This window comes from Triturus cristatus, chromosome 2_2 (assembly GCF_964204655.1).
Source record: "Triturus cristatus chromosome 2_2, aTriCri1.1, whole genome shotgun sequence".
Lineage (NCBI taxonomy): Eukaryota > Metazoa > Chordata > Amphibia > Caudata > Salamandridae > Triturus > Triturus cristatus.
In genome coordinates, this window is record NC_140582.1 from 1,206,154,585 (window position 1) to 1,206,170,796 (window position 16,212).

The following is a 16,212-nucleotide window of genomic DNA, read 5'->3' on the forward strand; positions in this document are numbered from 1 at the left end:
TCGCGATCGTTTGCCCGTCAGCTAGTAGGTCCCCACGAAGGCAACTCTTCTTCTGATTGCGCTTTCCTGGTTGCACCAGATGTGCCCCTACTTACCTTCACTGGGTGAGTCCCCCAGACCTTGCTAGTCTGCACCGACGTCTTTTCTCTGATTCCAAATGACTTGCCGTTGCCAAGATTTGTTGGGTCCAATCTGGTCGCCGACACCGCAGCACTCAACAGACTTTGTGGGACAGCTCGAATCCAGCTCCTGGTTGTCATCGGCACCTCCTGGACCTCGTGGCTGAAGAGTCAAGACACCCATCAACTCACCTGAAGCACACGACATCTGTGGGCATTGGACTGTCGTGCCCTTGGTCACTGGTAAGTGACCCAGACTCTGTCCTCTCTGCTTTCAGGTTCCTTCCATCCTAGATCCGGGCTTGGATCTCTCCGAACACTTCACGGCAGCAGCACTTCCTGAGCAGCTTCCATTGAAAACAGCGACGTGACAACACCATTTGACACCTATGCACCCAGCTTCCCTGGGTTAGGTAACTCGAGTACTCCAGTGCTCCCATGGGTGTTGGCCCTAGACACCTCTAAGTCCAAAAGGGTTCGCTCGTAGTCATCCTCTAAGTGTCCTTAAACTCTTAATTTCCAACCGCGACTTTGCCCATAGAAGTAAACAGTGATTCGCGGCTGTGTTCTCACACTGCATGCTTCCCCTGTGGGTCCCCGTGTCACTGCCTTGGGTGGTTCCTTGTGGTCCAAGCAATTCTACAGGCTCTAGGCCTTGTGTCTAGTTCAGTCGTGGTTCTTATGCCACTTTATTGGTATATGGTTTGGTACGCCCCTAGGGCCCAAACGAGTATTTGTGCTTTTACTGTTGAATACTGACTTGTAACTTAAGTACTTCGAACTCCAGTCTCATAAAGAGACTAGAGGGGTGTGTTTGATCTTAAATACATATATTTTGAATATATACCTGGTGCGGTTGTCCTTTCATTTGATCATTCAAGAGATTATAGACTGGTAAAACAAGCTGCTTTACATTCCTTCAAGACTTAGCCTGAAGGCTGCTCTCCATAGCTACCACTAGGATAGCTTTCAATATAGGTTGTCTTTAACCTATCACCATAAGGGGTTGTTTGGACTGATACAATGTGCCCACTATAACTAGTGGACAGCATACATCAGGCCAACTTCTCACACTTAGGTACACTCCAGATTGGATTCTAGGGTACACTTATAAGTCCCTAGTATATGGTATAATATGTACCCAGGACATTAGGTATCCCAGAGGCCTACCAGGGGCTGCAGCATGTATTATGCCACCCCTGGGAAGCCTTCCAAAATACATGCACCCCTTACTGAGATATAGGTTCACTATATCTCACCCACTCACTGCACATATATATACCTATCAGTCACACTTATGGCAGGCCTTATCAATCCTGAAGGCAGGGTGCTTGGTTTTATGTGAGAGGGTGCCCATGCATGAGCAGAGCCCCTCTTCAGCCTTCAGAATCTATTCTCCAGGGTTGTCTGTGATGCAGCCTGACCACATACTCTTAAGTGCATTATAACATCGCAGTACATGCTAACTTTGGGATGGCTGCACGGAAACATGTCATGTTTGGTATCAAACACCTTGGAATCATACCCCCACACCAGTAACTGGTGTGGGAGTATGATCCCACCCTTCTAGAGGGAGAGACACGACAGCACCGGTATACACGGGACCAGCTAACAGAGCCCTGACATCACAAAATGGATGCTGACAGCCACAGACACACGAGTCTGGCCTCCTGCTGCTGACCGAAACTCCGCTGGGGTCCCCTGTGTCACTACCCTGGGTGGTTCCTTGGGGTCCCAGCGATTCTACAGGCTCTAGGCCTTGTGTCTAGTCAAGTCGTGGTTCTTATACCACTTTCTTAATATATGGTTTGGTTCGCCCCTAGGGCCTATCGTATATTGTGATAATTTACTGTGATATTTTAATTGACCGCTTGACTCATGTTTAGTAATAAATACATCTATTTTATATATATATACCTGGTGTGGTTCTCCTTTCATTTAGTCATTCAAGAGATTATAGACTGCTAAAACAAGCTGCTTTACATTCCTCCAAGACTTAGCCTGAAGGCTGCTCTCCATAGCTACCACTAGGATAGCTTTCAAATCAGGTTGTCTTTAACCTATCATCAATAAGGGATTGTTTGGACTGGAGTAAGGTGCCCACTATAACTAGTGGACAGCATATACCAGGCCAACTTCTCACACTTGTCACTACCCGTGCACTCCTCCAATCACCCAGCCGGCACCATGTACTTATCCAATCACTCTGCCAAAATCCAAGCACTTATAAATTCACCATGCACTCTCCTTGCAGTACTATAATCATCCAGTCAGTACCCATGTACCTATGCAATGGCCAAGGCACTAACACAGGCACTGCTACAATCCCCTGAGCACTACCCATGCAGAGCTCTCACCACCTACACACTACTGATTCACTCCTCCAATTACCCAGGTAGGACCCATGCACTCCAGCAATCCTACTGTCACTACCCATGCACTCATCCAATCACCCATCCAGCATCATGTACTTATCCAATCACTCCGCCAAAACCCAAGCAGTTATAAAATCAACATGCACTGTCCTTGCAGCACTCTAATCATCCAGTCACTAGCCATGTACTCATGCAATGACCCAGGAACTATCACATGCACTACTACAATTAATTGTAACATATGCACCGCTACAATCCCCTGAACACTACTCATGCAGACTAGCCATCTCCTTGTCACTACCCATGCACTCCTCCAATCACCCAGCCAGCGCCATGTACTTATCCAATCCCCTGAGCACTAACCATGCAGACCTCTAACCACCTACACACTACTGATTCACTCCTCCAATTACCCAGGTAGTACCCATGCACTCCAGCAATCCTTCTGTCATTACCCATGCACTCCTCCAATCACCCATCCAGTATCATGTATTTTTCCAATCACCACAGCCAAAACCCAAGCAGTTATAAAATCACCATGCACTGTCCTTGCAGCACTCTAATAATCCAGTCACTACCCATGTAATCAGGCAATGACCCAGGCACAAACACATGCACTGCTACAATTACCTGAGCACTACTCATGCAGACCAACCGTCTCCTTGTCACTACCCATGCACTCCTCCAATCACCCATCCAGCATCATATACTTATCCAATCACTCCACCAAAACCCAAGCACTTATAAACTCACCATGCACTCTCCTTGTAGTACTCCAATCATCCAGTCAGTACCCATGAACTCATCCAATGACCCAGGCACTAACACATGCACTGCTACAATCCCCTGAGCAGTACCCATGCAGTCCAGCCATCTCCCTGTCACTGCATACGCACTCCTCTAATCACCCAGTCAGCACCATGTACTTATCCAATCACTCTGCCAAAACCCAAGCACTTATAAATTTGCCATGCTCTCTCCTTGCAGTACTCTCATCATCCAGTCAGTACCCATGTACTTATCCAATCACTCCGCCAAAACCCAAGCACTCATAAAGTCACCATACACTCTCTTTGCAGCACTCTAATCATCCTGTCACTACCCATGCACTCATGCAATGAGCCAGGTACTAACTCATGCACGGCTTCAGTCCCCTGAGCACCACCCGTGCAGTCCAGCTATCGCCATTTCACTACCCATGCACTACTCCAATCACCCAGCCAGCATCATGTACATATGCAAGGGCCCAGGCAGTAACACATGCACTGCTACAATCCCCTGAGCACTTCCCATGCATACCTCGAACCACCTACACACTACTGATTCACTCCTCCAATTACTCAGGTAGTACCCATGCACTACAGTATATACAGTATATACATGCACGCCTCCAATACCCCATCCAGCATCATGTACTTATCCAATCACAGTCCCCTGAGCACTACTGATGCAGTCCAGCCATCTCCTTGTCACTACCCATGCACTCCTCAAATCACCCAGCCAGCACCATGTACTTATCCAATCACTCCGCCAAAACCCAAGCACTTATGCATTCACTATGCACTCTCCTTGCAGTACTCTAATCATCCACTAAGTACCTATGTACTCATGAAATGACCCAGGCACTAACTAACTTCTGGGTTTGTACGAGTGAAATATCCAACTAACTAAACGTCCCTGAAACCAGTGTTTTTTTTCAGTGAAAAAAAATATATATATATATAGATAGATAGAGAGATAGATAGATAGATAGATAGATAGATAGATAGATAGATAGATAGATAGATAGATAGATAGATAGATAGATAGATAGATAGTTAGATAGATAGATAGATATGTACGTGTGTGTACATACACTTTGACACTCATCACTGAGATAGATATGAAAATATATGATTATATTTCAAGTCATGTCTCCGTCTGGATGGTGAAACATTTCGGCTGGAACACCAGCCTTCTTAAAATTGGGCACCATCGTAAAAGAAAATGTGTCAAGTTATCATCTATTTTGGGAGTGAGCAAGTTTTTAGTCTTAATCCCAATGCTTCCAGATAAAATAAGGCCCTATTGTTGTGAGCACTGCTGTATCGTTGAGGATCACAATGGCTTCTAATATAGACAACATGCTTAATCTTAGTTATGTGAAACTTCTGAAAAAGCTTAATCCGCAAATTGAACAGACTACAGGTTGGACTAATGGGAAGAGGTAATATTATTCAAATGATAATGCTAACCAAGGTTTTGTACTTAGAGCCAGTGTGTTACTGTTGTCCTCATATTTTTCTGCCTAGTGGGTGCTGCAATTGGATGCTTTTAAGGGAGGTTATGGGGGCCATTCAGTACTTTAAAAAGCCATTTTATTGGGTGACAAAGGCACTCCCTGAATTGCTCTAGGGATATATTGATTGGTATAATGGGGAAATAGGAATACTGATGGTTTTATATGGAGGGCTTAACATGACTTCCCTAAAGGTGAAGCACCAGACCAGTTTTTGAAACCATCCATCTTATAATAAAGAAGTACAGTTTAAGGATTTGTTTATAACCTAATGGAAGATATATTGAATAAAATGTTGGTGTTTCTGGATATACTATATAACTACCACTCCAGGATATTTTTTTAATTTCCTGAGACATTTAGGGACTTTGCCCGTGTAGTCTGCAGCAGATCTACCTTGAAATATGTAGGACAGCTTTATACTGTAAATCCATTGCATGTTTTTGAAGTCTACATGAGGAATTTGTGAAACCAAAAAATTGTTTTTTTAAATGTCTAAGAAACTGACTTTCTTAAAGAATGACCAACCCAGGTGATACGAAAGTAGTGCTTCTCCCTGTGATGGAAATAAAGGATTCAGGAAGCATTGAGATTAAGATTAAAAACGTGATTTGCCAATATAAATGGACAGAGGGGCTAGGTGAGGGAGCTATGAAGGCAGATGTGAAAGACAGTACCCTGAGAGGGTGTGTCTTGGTTGATCAGCAACCACTTAAATTCAACATTAAAAGCAATTCATGATATATATTATATTTCCAAGAAACTAAATGTATGCATATATGTCCAGAATTTAGTGTTTTCATCATTATTTAAAAAATATTTTGGGTGACATATTGTATGGACAAAGATATCTTGAGTAATAAAGCCTTCTGCAGGAATATCATCAGTTAATCATTAGGTAAACATTATGGTCGTTAGGTTTAAGGCTAGGGTTAGGTTCACAGCTAGGGTTATGGTCAATGTAATGGTTAGGTTCAGCACTACGGTTAGGTTAAGAGCTAGGGTCAGGTTCTGGGCTAGGGTCAGTTTCACAGGTAGGGTTAGGTTCTGGGCTATGGTTATGTTCAGGGCAACGGTGAGGTTCAGGGCTACGGTTATGTTCAGGGCTAATGTCAGTCTAACAGGTAGGGTTAGGTTCTGGGCTATGGTTAGGTTCAGGGTTAAGTTCTGGGTTATGGTTATGCTTCGAGTTGGGGCAAGGATTAGGTCAAACATATTGTTAGCTATTATAATGTCTGCAATAATTTCTGCAGGTAAGGATTACAGTTAGGTTTAGGTTTCAGGCTAAGGTTATGATTAGGTTCAGGGCTATGGTTAGTTTCACAGCTAGGGTTATGTTCAATGTTTTTAAAAGGTTTTTATCTGCACTTGTCACGGTGAGCGCGCTGTAAAGTATTTTTTCTGATTACAATTAAGGATAGGCCTTAGGGGTGAACAGTAGGACATCAATATTTAAGCATTGCATACGCTCAGTTTCGTGGATATTTTAGGTGTGTGGCCAGCTGACAGGTGATATGGATTAGCGCTTATAGAGATGACTGCTGAATTTAATGATTTACAGGGATTGAAAATAGTACAAGAGCACAGTATCAATAATTTAGAAATATGTTATGTGTTTCATCTGTTTATCATATTACAAGAACCTTGATGGAACTGATGATGATTATGTTTGTATTTTAGAAACCCCTGAAGAAGGGATTTGTTCCCGAAATGCATTGGGTGATTCTAATAAAGTGTGGCATGTGGAAACAACCTCTCCCCTGTGGTTACATGAACAGTGAATGAACGTATATGAAAATGGGTAAAATGAATTGAATAAAAAGAAGATAACAAAGGATGAATAAGTTTGGATAAAATTGAGGATTAATAATCATGAATTTAATTCATTTGATTAGTTGGCGATTGGCTGTGCAGCTTGTGGGGATCGTAAAATGGTGCCCTTGTGTTTCTACTATGTTGCTGCGCACGTGGACGGAGCGCAGAGCAAGCGAGCACGCCTACTAGTTTGAAATTGGAGAGTACATCACAAGGAATATAAACTACATTTTGAGTACAGAGGAGTGCATCTTACCTCCAATGATTTTCGCCATCTCTTCTCAGACAAATCCCACAATTTATGGCTAGGAGTACCTCAGGACTTTGCCCTGAACCTGACTCTATTGAATATTTACCTTACTCTTTTGGCTACCTTGGCAGAATCTTTAGGAGCAAAAATCGTGTCATATGCAGATGACACCCAGCTGCTGTTTTCGTGGAAGAATTGCGAGCGATGCCCAGGCAGCATAATCCTCAACTGCCTTTCGGCTGTGTTTGGGTGGCTGTCCCAAATCAACTTAAATGTAATGCTGGAAAGACAGAGCTGTTTTTGGTTCAGAGGCTGAGATACCTTGGCAGATCTTTTGGTCATCTGCGCCCCCGCCTCCCTCCAATCAAAAATTTGGTGGTGAAAAACCTGGGCTTTCAATTTAATGGTCAATTGCTATTCTATTCCCAAATAAATTCTGTGGTGGACACTTGTTTTGTCCTTCTTCGACTTCTTTGGAAGTTTCTGTTCTTATTGGGCCAGATGCACGAAGAAACCACTTTGCGATTCCCTAATTGCGAATCCTTGCGATTTGCAATCAGGAAAACGCAAAACGGCATGCACGAAAGTGTGGTGAACACTTTCTGTGATTCCTAGGGGATCGCAAATGACCTACCTCATTAATATTGAACCCCCAGGAATCACAAAAATCACAGAGATGGTGCCCTGCTGGAGTCAGCAGACCACCATGTCTGTGATTGCTTTTAAATAAAGCACTTATATTTTTTGACATGCAGCCCGTTTTCCTTAAAACGCTGTAGCAAACATTCACAAAGGGGAAGGCGCCCCTTAGGGACCCCTTCCCATTTGCGAATGGGTTACCACCTACTTAAAGTAGGTGGAAAAATGCAAATGATTTGCAACTGCATTTTGGTCGCAAAACATTCCTGCATACCGATGCGATTCGGTATTAGGAAGAGACGCCCTAAACATCCCCTTCCTAATACCGAATTGCAAACCCATTTTGTGATTCGGTAACAGGTTACCGAACTGCAAAATAGGGTTTGCTGCAATCGGCTTGTTTGCGAAGGCAGAAATGCTTGATGCATGTGCCCCTCAGTCCTTTGCGGCCAGACAACAAGTGATTCAAGCCATGATCATCTCACGTCTTGACCATGGGAATGGTCTCTATTTAGGCATGCCCAATTACCTGACTGATAGTCTGCATCTGGTCCAGAATGCAGCAGCTTGAACTATCTTCAGGCAACCCCACGACTCTCATGTGTCAAGTCTTTTTGAGTCTTCATTGGTTGCCAGTAAGGGAGAGCATTATCTTTAAGACTCTTTGTGACCCAGAAAGCCCTATACAGACCTGGCCCAGGCTATCACAAAACATAATTAAGTTATATACTCCCCGGAGAAACCTTCACTCTGTGAATCTCTGCTTTGCCAGAATCCCGCAAATCAGGCTAGGTCTGGGGGCATTCTTTGGCCCCTCCCATTGGAACAAACTGCCTTTGACCCTCAGATGTATCAAGGCAACCCCTTAGGACATGGCTTTTTTCCAGCCCCTAGTTCCTTTCTTATTCCCCCGCTGTCACCCTTTCAGCAGCAGCGCCGGGACACTCCTAGGAGAAATAGTTGCGCTATATAAATTACCCCGAATAGACACATTTTGTGCAGGACAGCGCTGCAAGGAATCTGCCCTGCGACAAACCAAAAGGGCAGTAATTCGCACTACCAGTAAGATAGAGCGCATTTCTTACTTTTCTCCTACATTGGCGCACAATGGCAGCCATGCGCCAATGCAGGCACCCTTGCGCTGTGGTGCATGGGTGCCTGCATTACGGAGCTGATTGATGTTGTGCAGGAAGGGACACCTTACTACACAAAATTAATCAATCCAAGCAATTTCCTCTTTTAATGTGTGCTGCACAATGCTGCACACATAGAAAATGGAAAAAAGAGGAGAAATTAAATTATTTATCCTCGTTGGGCATCCCAAACGCCATTCTGGGATGGAGTTAGTTTCTGACGCACTTCCAGGTTTACAATTTCTCATAAATTTTGGAGTGCTTCAGATTCCATGGAATTTGGGTGGGAACGCCCACAGCAACACCCATGGAATGTCCCTTTCACATAGGTTTATGCATGAAAGGGGCACACATTAACATGGACATGAAAGGCCACGTAAAGTGGCTTTACGTGGCCTTGTAAATATGCTGTGGCACATTTTACACCCAGAACATCAAAAAAGTCATGTTCAAGCAGAGCATAAGTGCTGCTAGGACCTCATAGTGGGGCCTTAGATAATAGAACTCCCACAATTCATCCTTGGCAAGGTCAACGACCCTAATCGACCTTCTGCCATTGCAGCTAGGAGCACCAAGGAGACCACCACCCCTGTCATGCATCACTCACTTGAAACCCTGCTTCATTCCCTTTGGGTGACGGCTGGACCCGGTCCCCTCTAAGTGCTGACCTCAGTAACCGGAACTCCAGCAACAGGATGCTGAAGACCGGCAACTGCAGACAGCCAGATACTCTCTGGAGCCATCTGGAACTGTGGAAGATACAGGGACACATAACCAGTCAAACTTAAATTAGGTCCTCTGCCATCTGAAGAGTCACATCTGGGGTCTGCCGGACTACGCACCTTATGGCCACGTTGCATTTGAGCTATCATGACTGGAGGAGTGTTCTGGGATCAAGTGTCAGGATCCTCTCACTGAGTGCAATCATACATCATCACTGCCATATGAAGTGCCTTCTGTCTCTCTTGTATATCCTCCTCCAGATTGGGGGTGGCTTGTAGTTGTGGCGGAGGAAGCCTGCTCCTCCTATGTCTCCCACTTCGACTGGCTTTGCAAATGACAGCTTGTTGCACAGACCCTTCAATCCATGTCCGCAGTACCTGGCGACCAGTAGATTCCAGCCAAGTCCAGACATGTTCAGCGGTGTCAAAGAATCGCATGTTACCATCTGAGACCACTCGCAGCCTTGCCGAGAAGATGAGGGAGTATTTGATGCCCAACTCTCGAAAGCATTGCTTAACCACTATAAATGACTCCCTCTGCACCCCAGTGGCGTAGTCACGCAAGAAAAATACTTTGGCGTTATCCATTTTCACCTCCCCCAGCTTGTATACCGCCCTCAGGATAGTGTCACAATCCCTGTAGAGGCTGAAGAGAAAGGGCGTGGGACCTGTCCCTGGTGGTGGACGGCATGCCGGCACTCGATGTCGCTCCACAACTAATAATGGGGAGAGTGCACCTGCTGGCTGTAGTTCATGCAACCATGTCTCAGTATATGCCACTGCATCAGCTCCTTCTGCTCCCTCGGCCAGACCCACCACCCGCACGTTGTTCCTCCGGGAGATGCCCTCTGCATCCTCTGCTTTCTAGTGACTTCACATGTGCCATTATCTGCTGTACCTCCAATGCTACGGTCCGGGTAATAGGGTGAGCTTTGGCCAGTTCTTGCTCAATGTTGTGTACCTTGTTAGTCAGCTTGCGATGATCTGCGTGCTCCAGGGTGAAGTCAACTGTGGTTTTGTCAATGCGGCCTCAAGGGACGTGCAGGTTTGTTTAAGGGAGGTACCTATGTTCTCCACAGCTGCAAGTCCAAAGTCTAGTTTGGAGTCCAGGGTGTCCCCGGTCACCTGCCCGGCAGCCAGCAATCCCCAGCCGATCAGTCCACTGACACGGAGAAGCGGCCAGGTGTCGTTGCCGCCCCCCTGAGCAGATGGCCCATCATTGAGCCAGACGCCCAGACACTATGTAGGACATGCAGTGCAGTGCGGTCAGCTGGCCACTCTCCTCCATTCAAGTGTATGATAGCCAAGAATCTTCGTTCGAGCGGCACTGAGGAAAATCCCCCATATACCCAAAAGCACACAAACAGTGGGCAAGGAAAGGCATTACCACCTGGTCGCCTCCTCTGATCTAAAAATGGCGACCAGATTACATGCTCCCCAGTGCCCCAGCAAGTTGCAGCGGATAAAGCTGTGTGCCCAAGGGGCATGGACCTGAACTGAAGCCATGCCCTTGGCACCTGCCTGTAGTCCCCCACCAGTCTTGTGCAGGTGTCTGTGGCCATGTGGGTCTGCCGCAGCACAGGGATTGCTCAGGGTATGGTGTGCGCCAGCCACAGTCACCAGGCCTGGGCCTGACATGACCCTCAGGCCTCCTTTGCTACCCCTCCCAACTTCTCTTCACGTAGACATCAACACCAGGGCTCAATCCGCCGCTCTCTCTCCAAATCTGTGACTCAGCCAGCAGGAGCTTCAGCCAGGCCAGATTTCACAAGCCTAGGAACAGCAGCCACTGCAGAGTCCGCTGGGAAGCCTTCTGATGCAGGTGATGCAAAAGGGTCTTCTTAGACGCGGTCATGGCGCTCCTGCCTTACAAGTTTGCCGCAGCTCAGGGACCTCACCCTCCACAGCATCCAGGCAGCACCACCTTCTCCAGCCTGTGATGCAGAGAGGTGCGGTCCACCATCAACAATCTCCTCCGTGCAGGTGTAGTGGTGGAACTTGTTATGCAATGCAGGCCTGCCAAAGTCGGTGCGCAGGAGTTCCTCTACCGAACACAGCTCCAAGGAGCAACAGGTGGTCTTCTCACAAAGGTCATCAATGTGTCTCCATGCGACCTGCCCGACTTCGCCACCAGGTAAGGTCGATCTCCGACGTATCAGCGTATACCACAGCTGCCCACAGGCTCGAGCCCAACACGGCCTGGCTCCACCATCAGTCTGCAGTGACTCCACGGCACCGGCGAATTCCCACTCCGGGTCTCAGACGAAGGCCCAGAGAGGCTTCCAGGCCCCGGGGACTGTCCGCGCTTCCAGGCATCGGCCGCCATGGTGTCACAAGGATGGTACAATGAAAAGTGCCACATCCCTGTTTTTACCCAGCGATGCGCCACTTTTCATAAATGAGGACTTGATTCTGCATTTCCTCTTCCTGTGGGACTCTGGCTTGTCATCCTTGCTTTTGGGGGTGTTGAGGGGATGTGGTGTTGACCTATACTGAACTTGGTCCTGGCTGCTCCATTCTGCATTCCGGTGTTTTAATTTTTTTTCCTTAGAGGTGTATTGGTACGCTCTTTTTGCCTCTAGAGGCTGACAAGTGACATTGGGCTGACTAAGTTACATTTTTGTGCAGCTAATTGGGCAGTCGTCACTTTTTCTCCTTAGCGTCAAGATTTTTTTTGATGTGACGCTAGAGTTAGCAGCAATTTGTGCCGCAGCTAGCCGATCCTAACGCCATGTAATGACGTATTGCAAATATGTCGGAAACATAGCGATGAAATTAGGTGATAGACAGCAATAAAAAAAAATGCCACTAAGGAACGTCAAAACTGCATAGCGGCAATTCTTGTAAATATACTCCTCTGTTTGCACAACTCAGAATGTGGACTTACATGTGCCATACATTCTCCCTAACCCACAATGAGGACCTGCATGTGCCATACATTCTCTGCACAGCCCACAATGAGGACTTGCATGTGCCATACATTCTCTACAGACTAAGCCTGGGCCGAGTGACTTAAAAACTCTACCATGCTACGCGGAGTTCCGCAAGTGGCGGAGTGAGCTTGATCACGCCTGTTTACATTGATTTTCAGTGTCGGGTGTTCCTCTTGTGCTGGAAAATCAATGTGAATGGCACCATGCGCAGCAGTAGAAGGTGCTCCTTCTTTTCTGCCACTCGAGTAGATTTTCAAAGTATGTGATCGCAACCACCGTACGTTAAGAAATCTCGTAGGTAGGCGGATTTTTCTTGCTCACCAACTTGACATTGGGAGTGGGAGTAAGGAAATATCTTAGGTAGATTTTCCTCACTTGTGCTCGCCAACTTGACATTGAGGAGCACGAGCTAGGAAACAATTGTGCTTCGCTACGCGGGGCTGAGTTTTGCAGAGCTCCGCTTGCTCTGTGCAGCACGGAGTGTGGAAACCTTTGCAAATTCCGTGAACAAAGCAGAGTTCACCACAAGGGCTTACTGCAGACCCGACAATGAGGACTTACATGTGCCATAATATCCTGTTTGCACACCTCAGAATGATGAGTTACATGTGCCATACATTATATGCACACCCCACAATGAGGGCGTGCATGTGCCATACATACTGTTTGCACACCCCAGAATGTGAAGTTGCATTTGCAATCTTGAGGTTCTCCTCGGTCTTAAGGTGTGTGTATGTGGTGCAAAGTGTTCACCTGATGAACACCACACCCTGTGCTGGCAGTGCTTACCATGCATGTGATTAACGCCCAGGCTAATGTGCTAATTCTGGGAGTCAGGCACTAAACTGGGTAATAGTAACATCCATTGTTTACAGGGGTAATGAATGGCGGAAGTGAAGTTGAAGGGTTATTTGAAGAGGTTCCTGTGTGATTTTTACATTACTGACGTGTCTTCTCTTGGTTCACTAATTCCAGTTTCTTTCAGGGTGGGGACATAGGAGGCTCCTGTCTGTGGCCAAATGTAGCCCTCGTCCCTTCCAATAACACACTCACATGCATGTTTCACAATAAAATGTTATCTCACCTGCTCTTCGGCTGTTAAAACTGATGAGAGATGCGCATTGTAGCTCCGACAGAATGTTTCCGATTCATTCCAGTTACTCATTTTGTTTGAGAAATAATACAGATTGTTGTTGTTCAACCTCCAGGTGTTTTCAGGCAGGGAGAAGATCTTTCCTACAAAGAAAGGGATTAATGGGGCAAATTAATGGTGCAAAGAGATAGATTGTATGATGCAAGGTGCGGAATGCTACAGCACACATAGAAAAAGGAAAAACGAAGAGAAATAACATATTTCTCCTCGTTACGCCTCACCATTGAGAGGCGTAGCACTGTGCTGCATTCCCAGGTCTACCGCTTATGGTAAATCTGGCAATGCAGCTAAATCCATGCTTGGGAACACCCACATACCACCCATGGAACGCCTCCCTGTGGCAGAGTAATGCAACCCAGTGATATGCGCTGCATTGCATTACTCTGGAATGATCAAGCCACTCAGGGCAACACAAGGGGGCCTTGCATGGGTTGATAAAATGCATCTCAAGGGTTGCATCACTTACACACTCCGCTGCATGGTGCAAAGGTGACGCAACCCTTTTATAAATATGGCCCTGGATTCCTAGGGCCTCATTTACAAAGACTTGGCATAGGGCAACACTGCAAGTCTGTTTGCTGCGCCGCCATATGCTAATTCGAAAGTGCTGGAATGCACCGTATTTACAAGATACAGTGCATTCCTGTCCTTTCAGCCAACTCCGGTGTACAATTTGCAGCCCAGTGCCTACGCAGGCACCCTTGCACCATGTTGGAAGGGTGTCTGTGTTGTTGGCATGATTGTTTTTGTGCAGGAACGGGGTACATTCCTGCACAAAAACAATCACAAGAGGCGTTTTTCATAGTCTATTTGTACTGCAGAATGCAGCACATGGAAAGAGGAGCAAGCATTTACAATGCAATGGTCTCGGCATTGGTAAAGTTAGAGCTATTGGCATTGCTTATGACATTATTTTTGTTTATGTTTTTGTTTTTAAAACATTTAAAGAAACGGCATTGTTATTTACAATGTCAATAGCTTAATCACCCTCAAAAGCGAGACCTATTGCATTTGCACCCACACACAGAGCCACCTACACACACACTGATTAAGCTATTGACATTGTTTCTTTAATTTTAGAGCTCCAATTTATGTACATAACATTTTTAACTATGGAGAATCGTTGTTACACACTAATTCGCAAATTGTGGCACTTCACCTCGGCTATTTTTACAAACCACCAACTTTACCAACTATCTGTAAACTCCCTACCAGGGCAGTGCCATGACTGAATTGTAATATTAGATTTGTCGTTTTTAGCACAATGGAAGACATTGAGTGACTCCCAGTGGCTGCCTTCCCCGTATTCTCCCTGCCTATTTTGGACAATAGGCTGCTCATTGTGAGATTGAATGTTGCAGGAGTTTGTTCTAAGATGTTTGTGCCAGAATGGCTCTTTTTTATTTAAAAATATGATATAATTTTGCTTCAGGAGACGTGGGAGGTGGTACCCACTATATTAGATGGGTACACATGCTATAATATCCCTGCTATTAGTTCCCGTTCTTGTCCTGCATCAGGTGGATTGTCAGTAGGGCTGAATATTACCCTGGGTGGTCTTGTGGAGGTCTTGGAGACCGCTAGTACCAATTTCCAAGTGCTCTGCTGGAAAACACTTTGGGGCATACTCACAAGGAACTATCGCCGAGTTAACGGCACTTTATCGTAACCAAAGTTGCGATAAAATTATCGCCCCATTCACAAGTTGGTGTTAACAGCCTACAGCACCAGTTTACCCTCGATAGCAGCAGCAAAAAACATCGCCACGGATGACCCCCGCAACTATCGCTAATGAGATGCAGAGTAGGCGTTCCAGTGCCAAAAGCTGCGACAACACAACTCCACAACATTCACAATGACCAGGCAGAACTGCGATAAGAACACCAAACCGGCGATAAGGCGCATTAGCAGCAGGAAAATAACACCTGCTCTGACCTGGTGCTAAGTCGGACCTCAGCCTGCACCACGAAAGGGAGTCCAGCCCAGAGGCACACATGAATAACCACAGATGCCCCCGAGCAACTGTCCATGCAGCACAGACACCCAAGAGGGCCACAACACTCACCAACACCACACCCAGGCCCACAACCCCCCCCCCCCGGTCTTCCCCCCGGCTACCCCCAGACAAATAAACTGCACACCAACACCGCGAATCCCCCAAAAAATAAAACTTTGACTGATGTCACACAAGCAGGAGTACCAACACACATGCGTGCCCCGAAAATGGAGAATCAGTCATACAGCAAAGCAATCACCAACACAAAACACCAGTCAAACCAAAACCAAAACTGCATTCGGATGAGTCCTAGCAGGTCTGCACTGGACAATCTGTAGGACACAGCCTGGAAGACAAATTCCAAGAGAAGAAGGAGTGCCATGCGCACAACAAAGGAAAGAGAGGGAGAGAGGGAGGGAGAGAGCGAGAAAGGGAGACAGAGTGAGACTGCACAAGCAGTGCAAGGCCTCCCGGGCACCTGGCCCTACATGCCAACATTTGTGTGTGTCGCTATCAGGACACCATGAGCCCAAGGCCTTGCCCCAATTTCTGCGCCAAAGCCACATTACATTCTGAAAACGCAAGTAGTAGTGAGACACACATCAGGGATGAAGCTCCTTTGTACTAATGCAGAAGGCGGGAGGACACCTGCACCTCCGAACTTGGTCCTGAACGCAGCTGGAACACCCTGAGCAAGATGCCATGGCTGACGTGGATGACTCCCACACCACGCATTGCGCAAATCAACAATCCAACTGATTCACACCCCACACACAGAAGGCCCTGCCTGAGTTACCCC

General features: G+C 46.4%; 1 protein-coding gene across 4 annotated transcripts in view; it reads right to left on the minus strand.

The window, feature by feature from the left end:
- The window catches only part of LOC146863399 (C-type lectin domain family 4 member F-like), a 657,369-nt gene that overhangs the window by 320,448 nt on the left and 320,709 nt on the right, over window positions 1-16,212 (minus strand). For all 4 annotated transcript variants that reach the window (XM_085642825.1, XM_085642826.1, XM_085642824.1 and 1 more), the window contains one exon: window positions 13,349-13,500. In XM_085642825.1, the coding sequence (XP_085498951.1) occupies window positions 13,349-13,500 (152 nt within the window). The remainder of the gene's footprint in view (window positions 1-13,348; window positions 13,501-16,212) is intronic.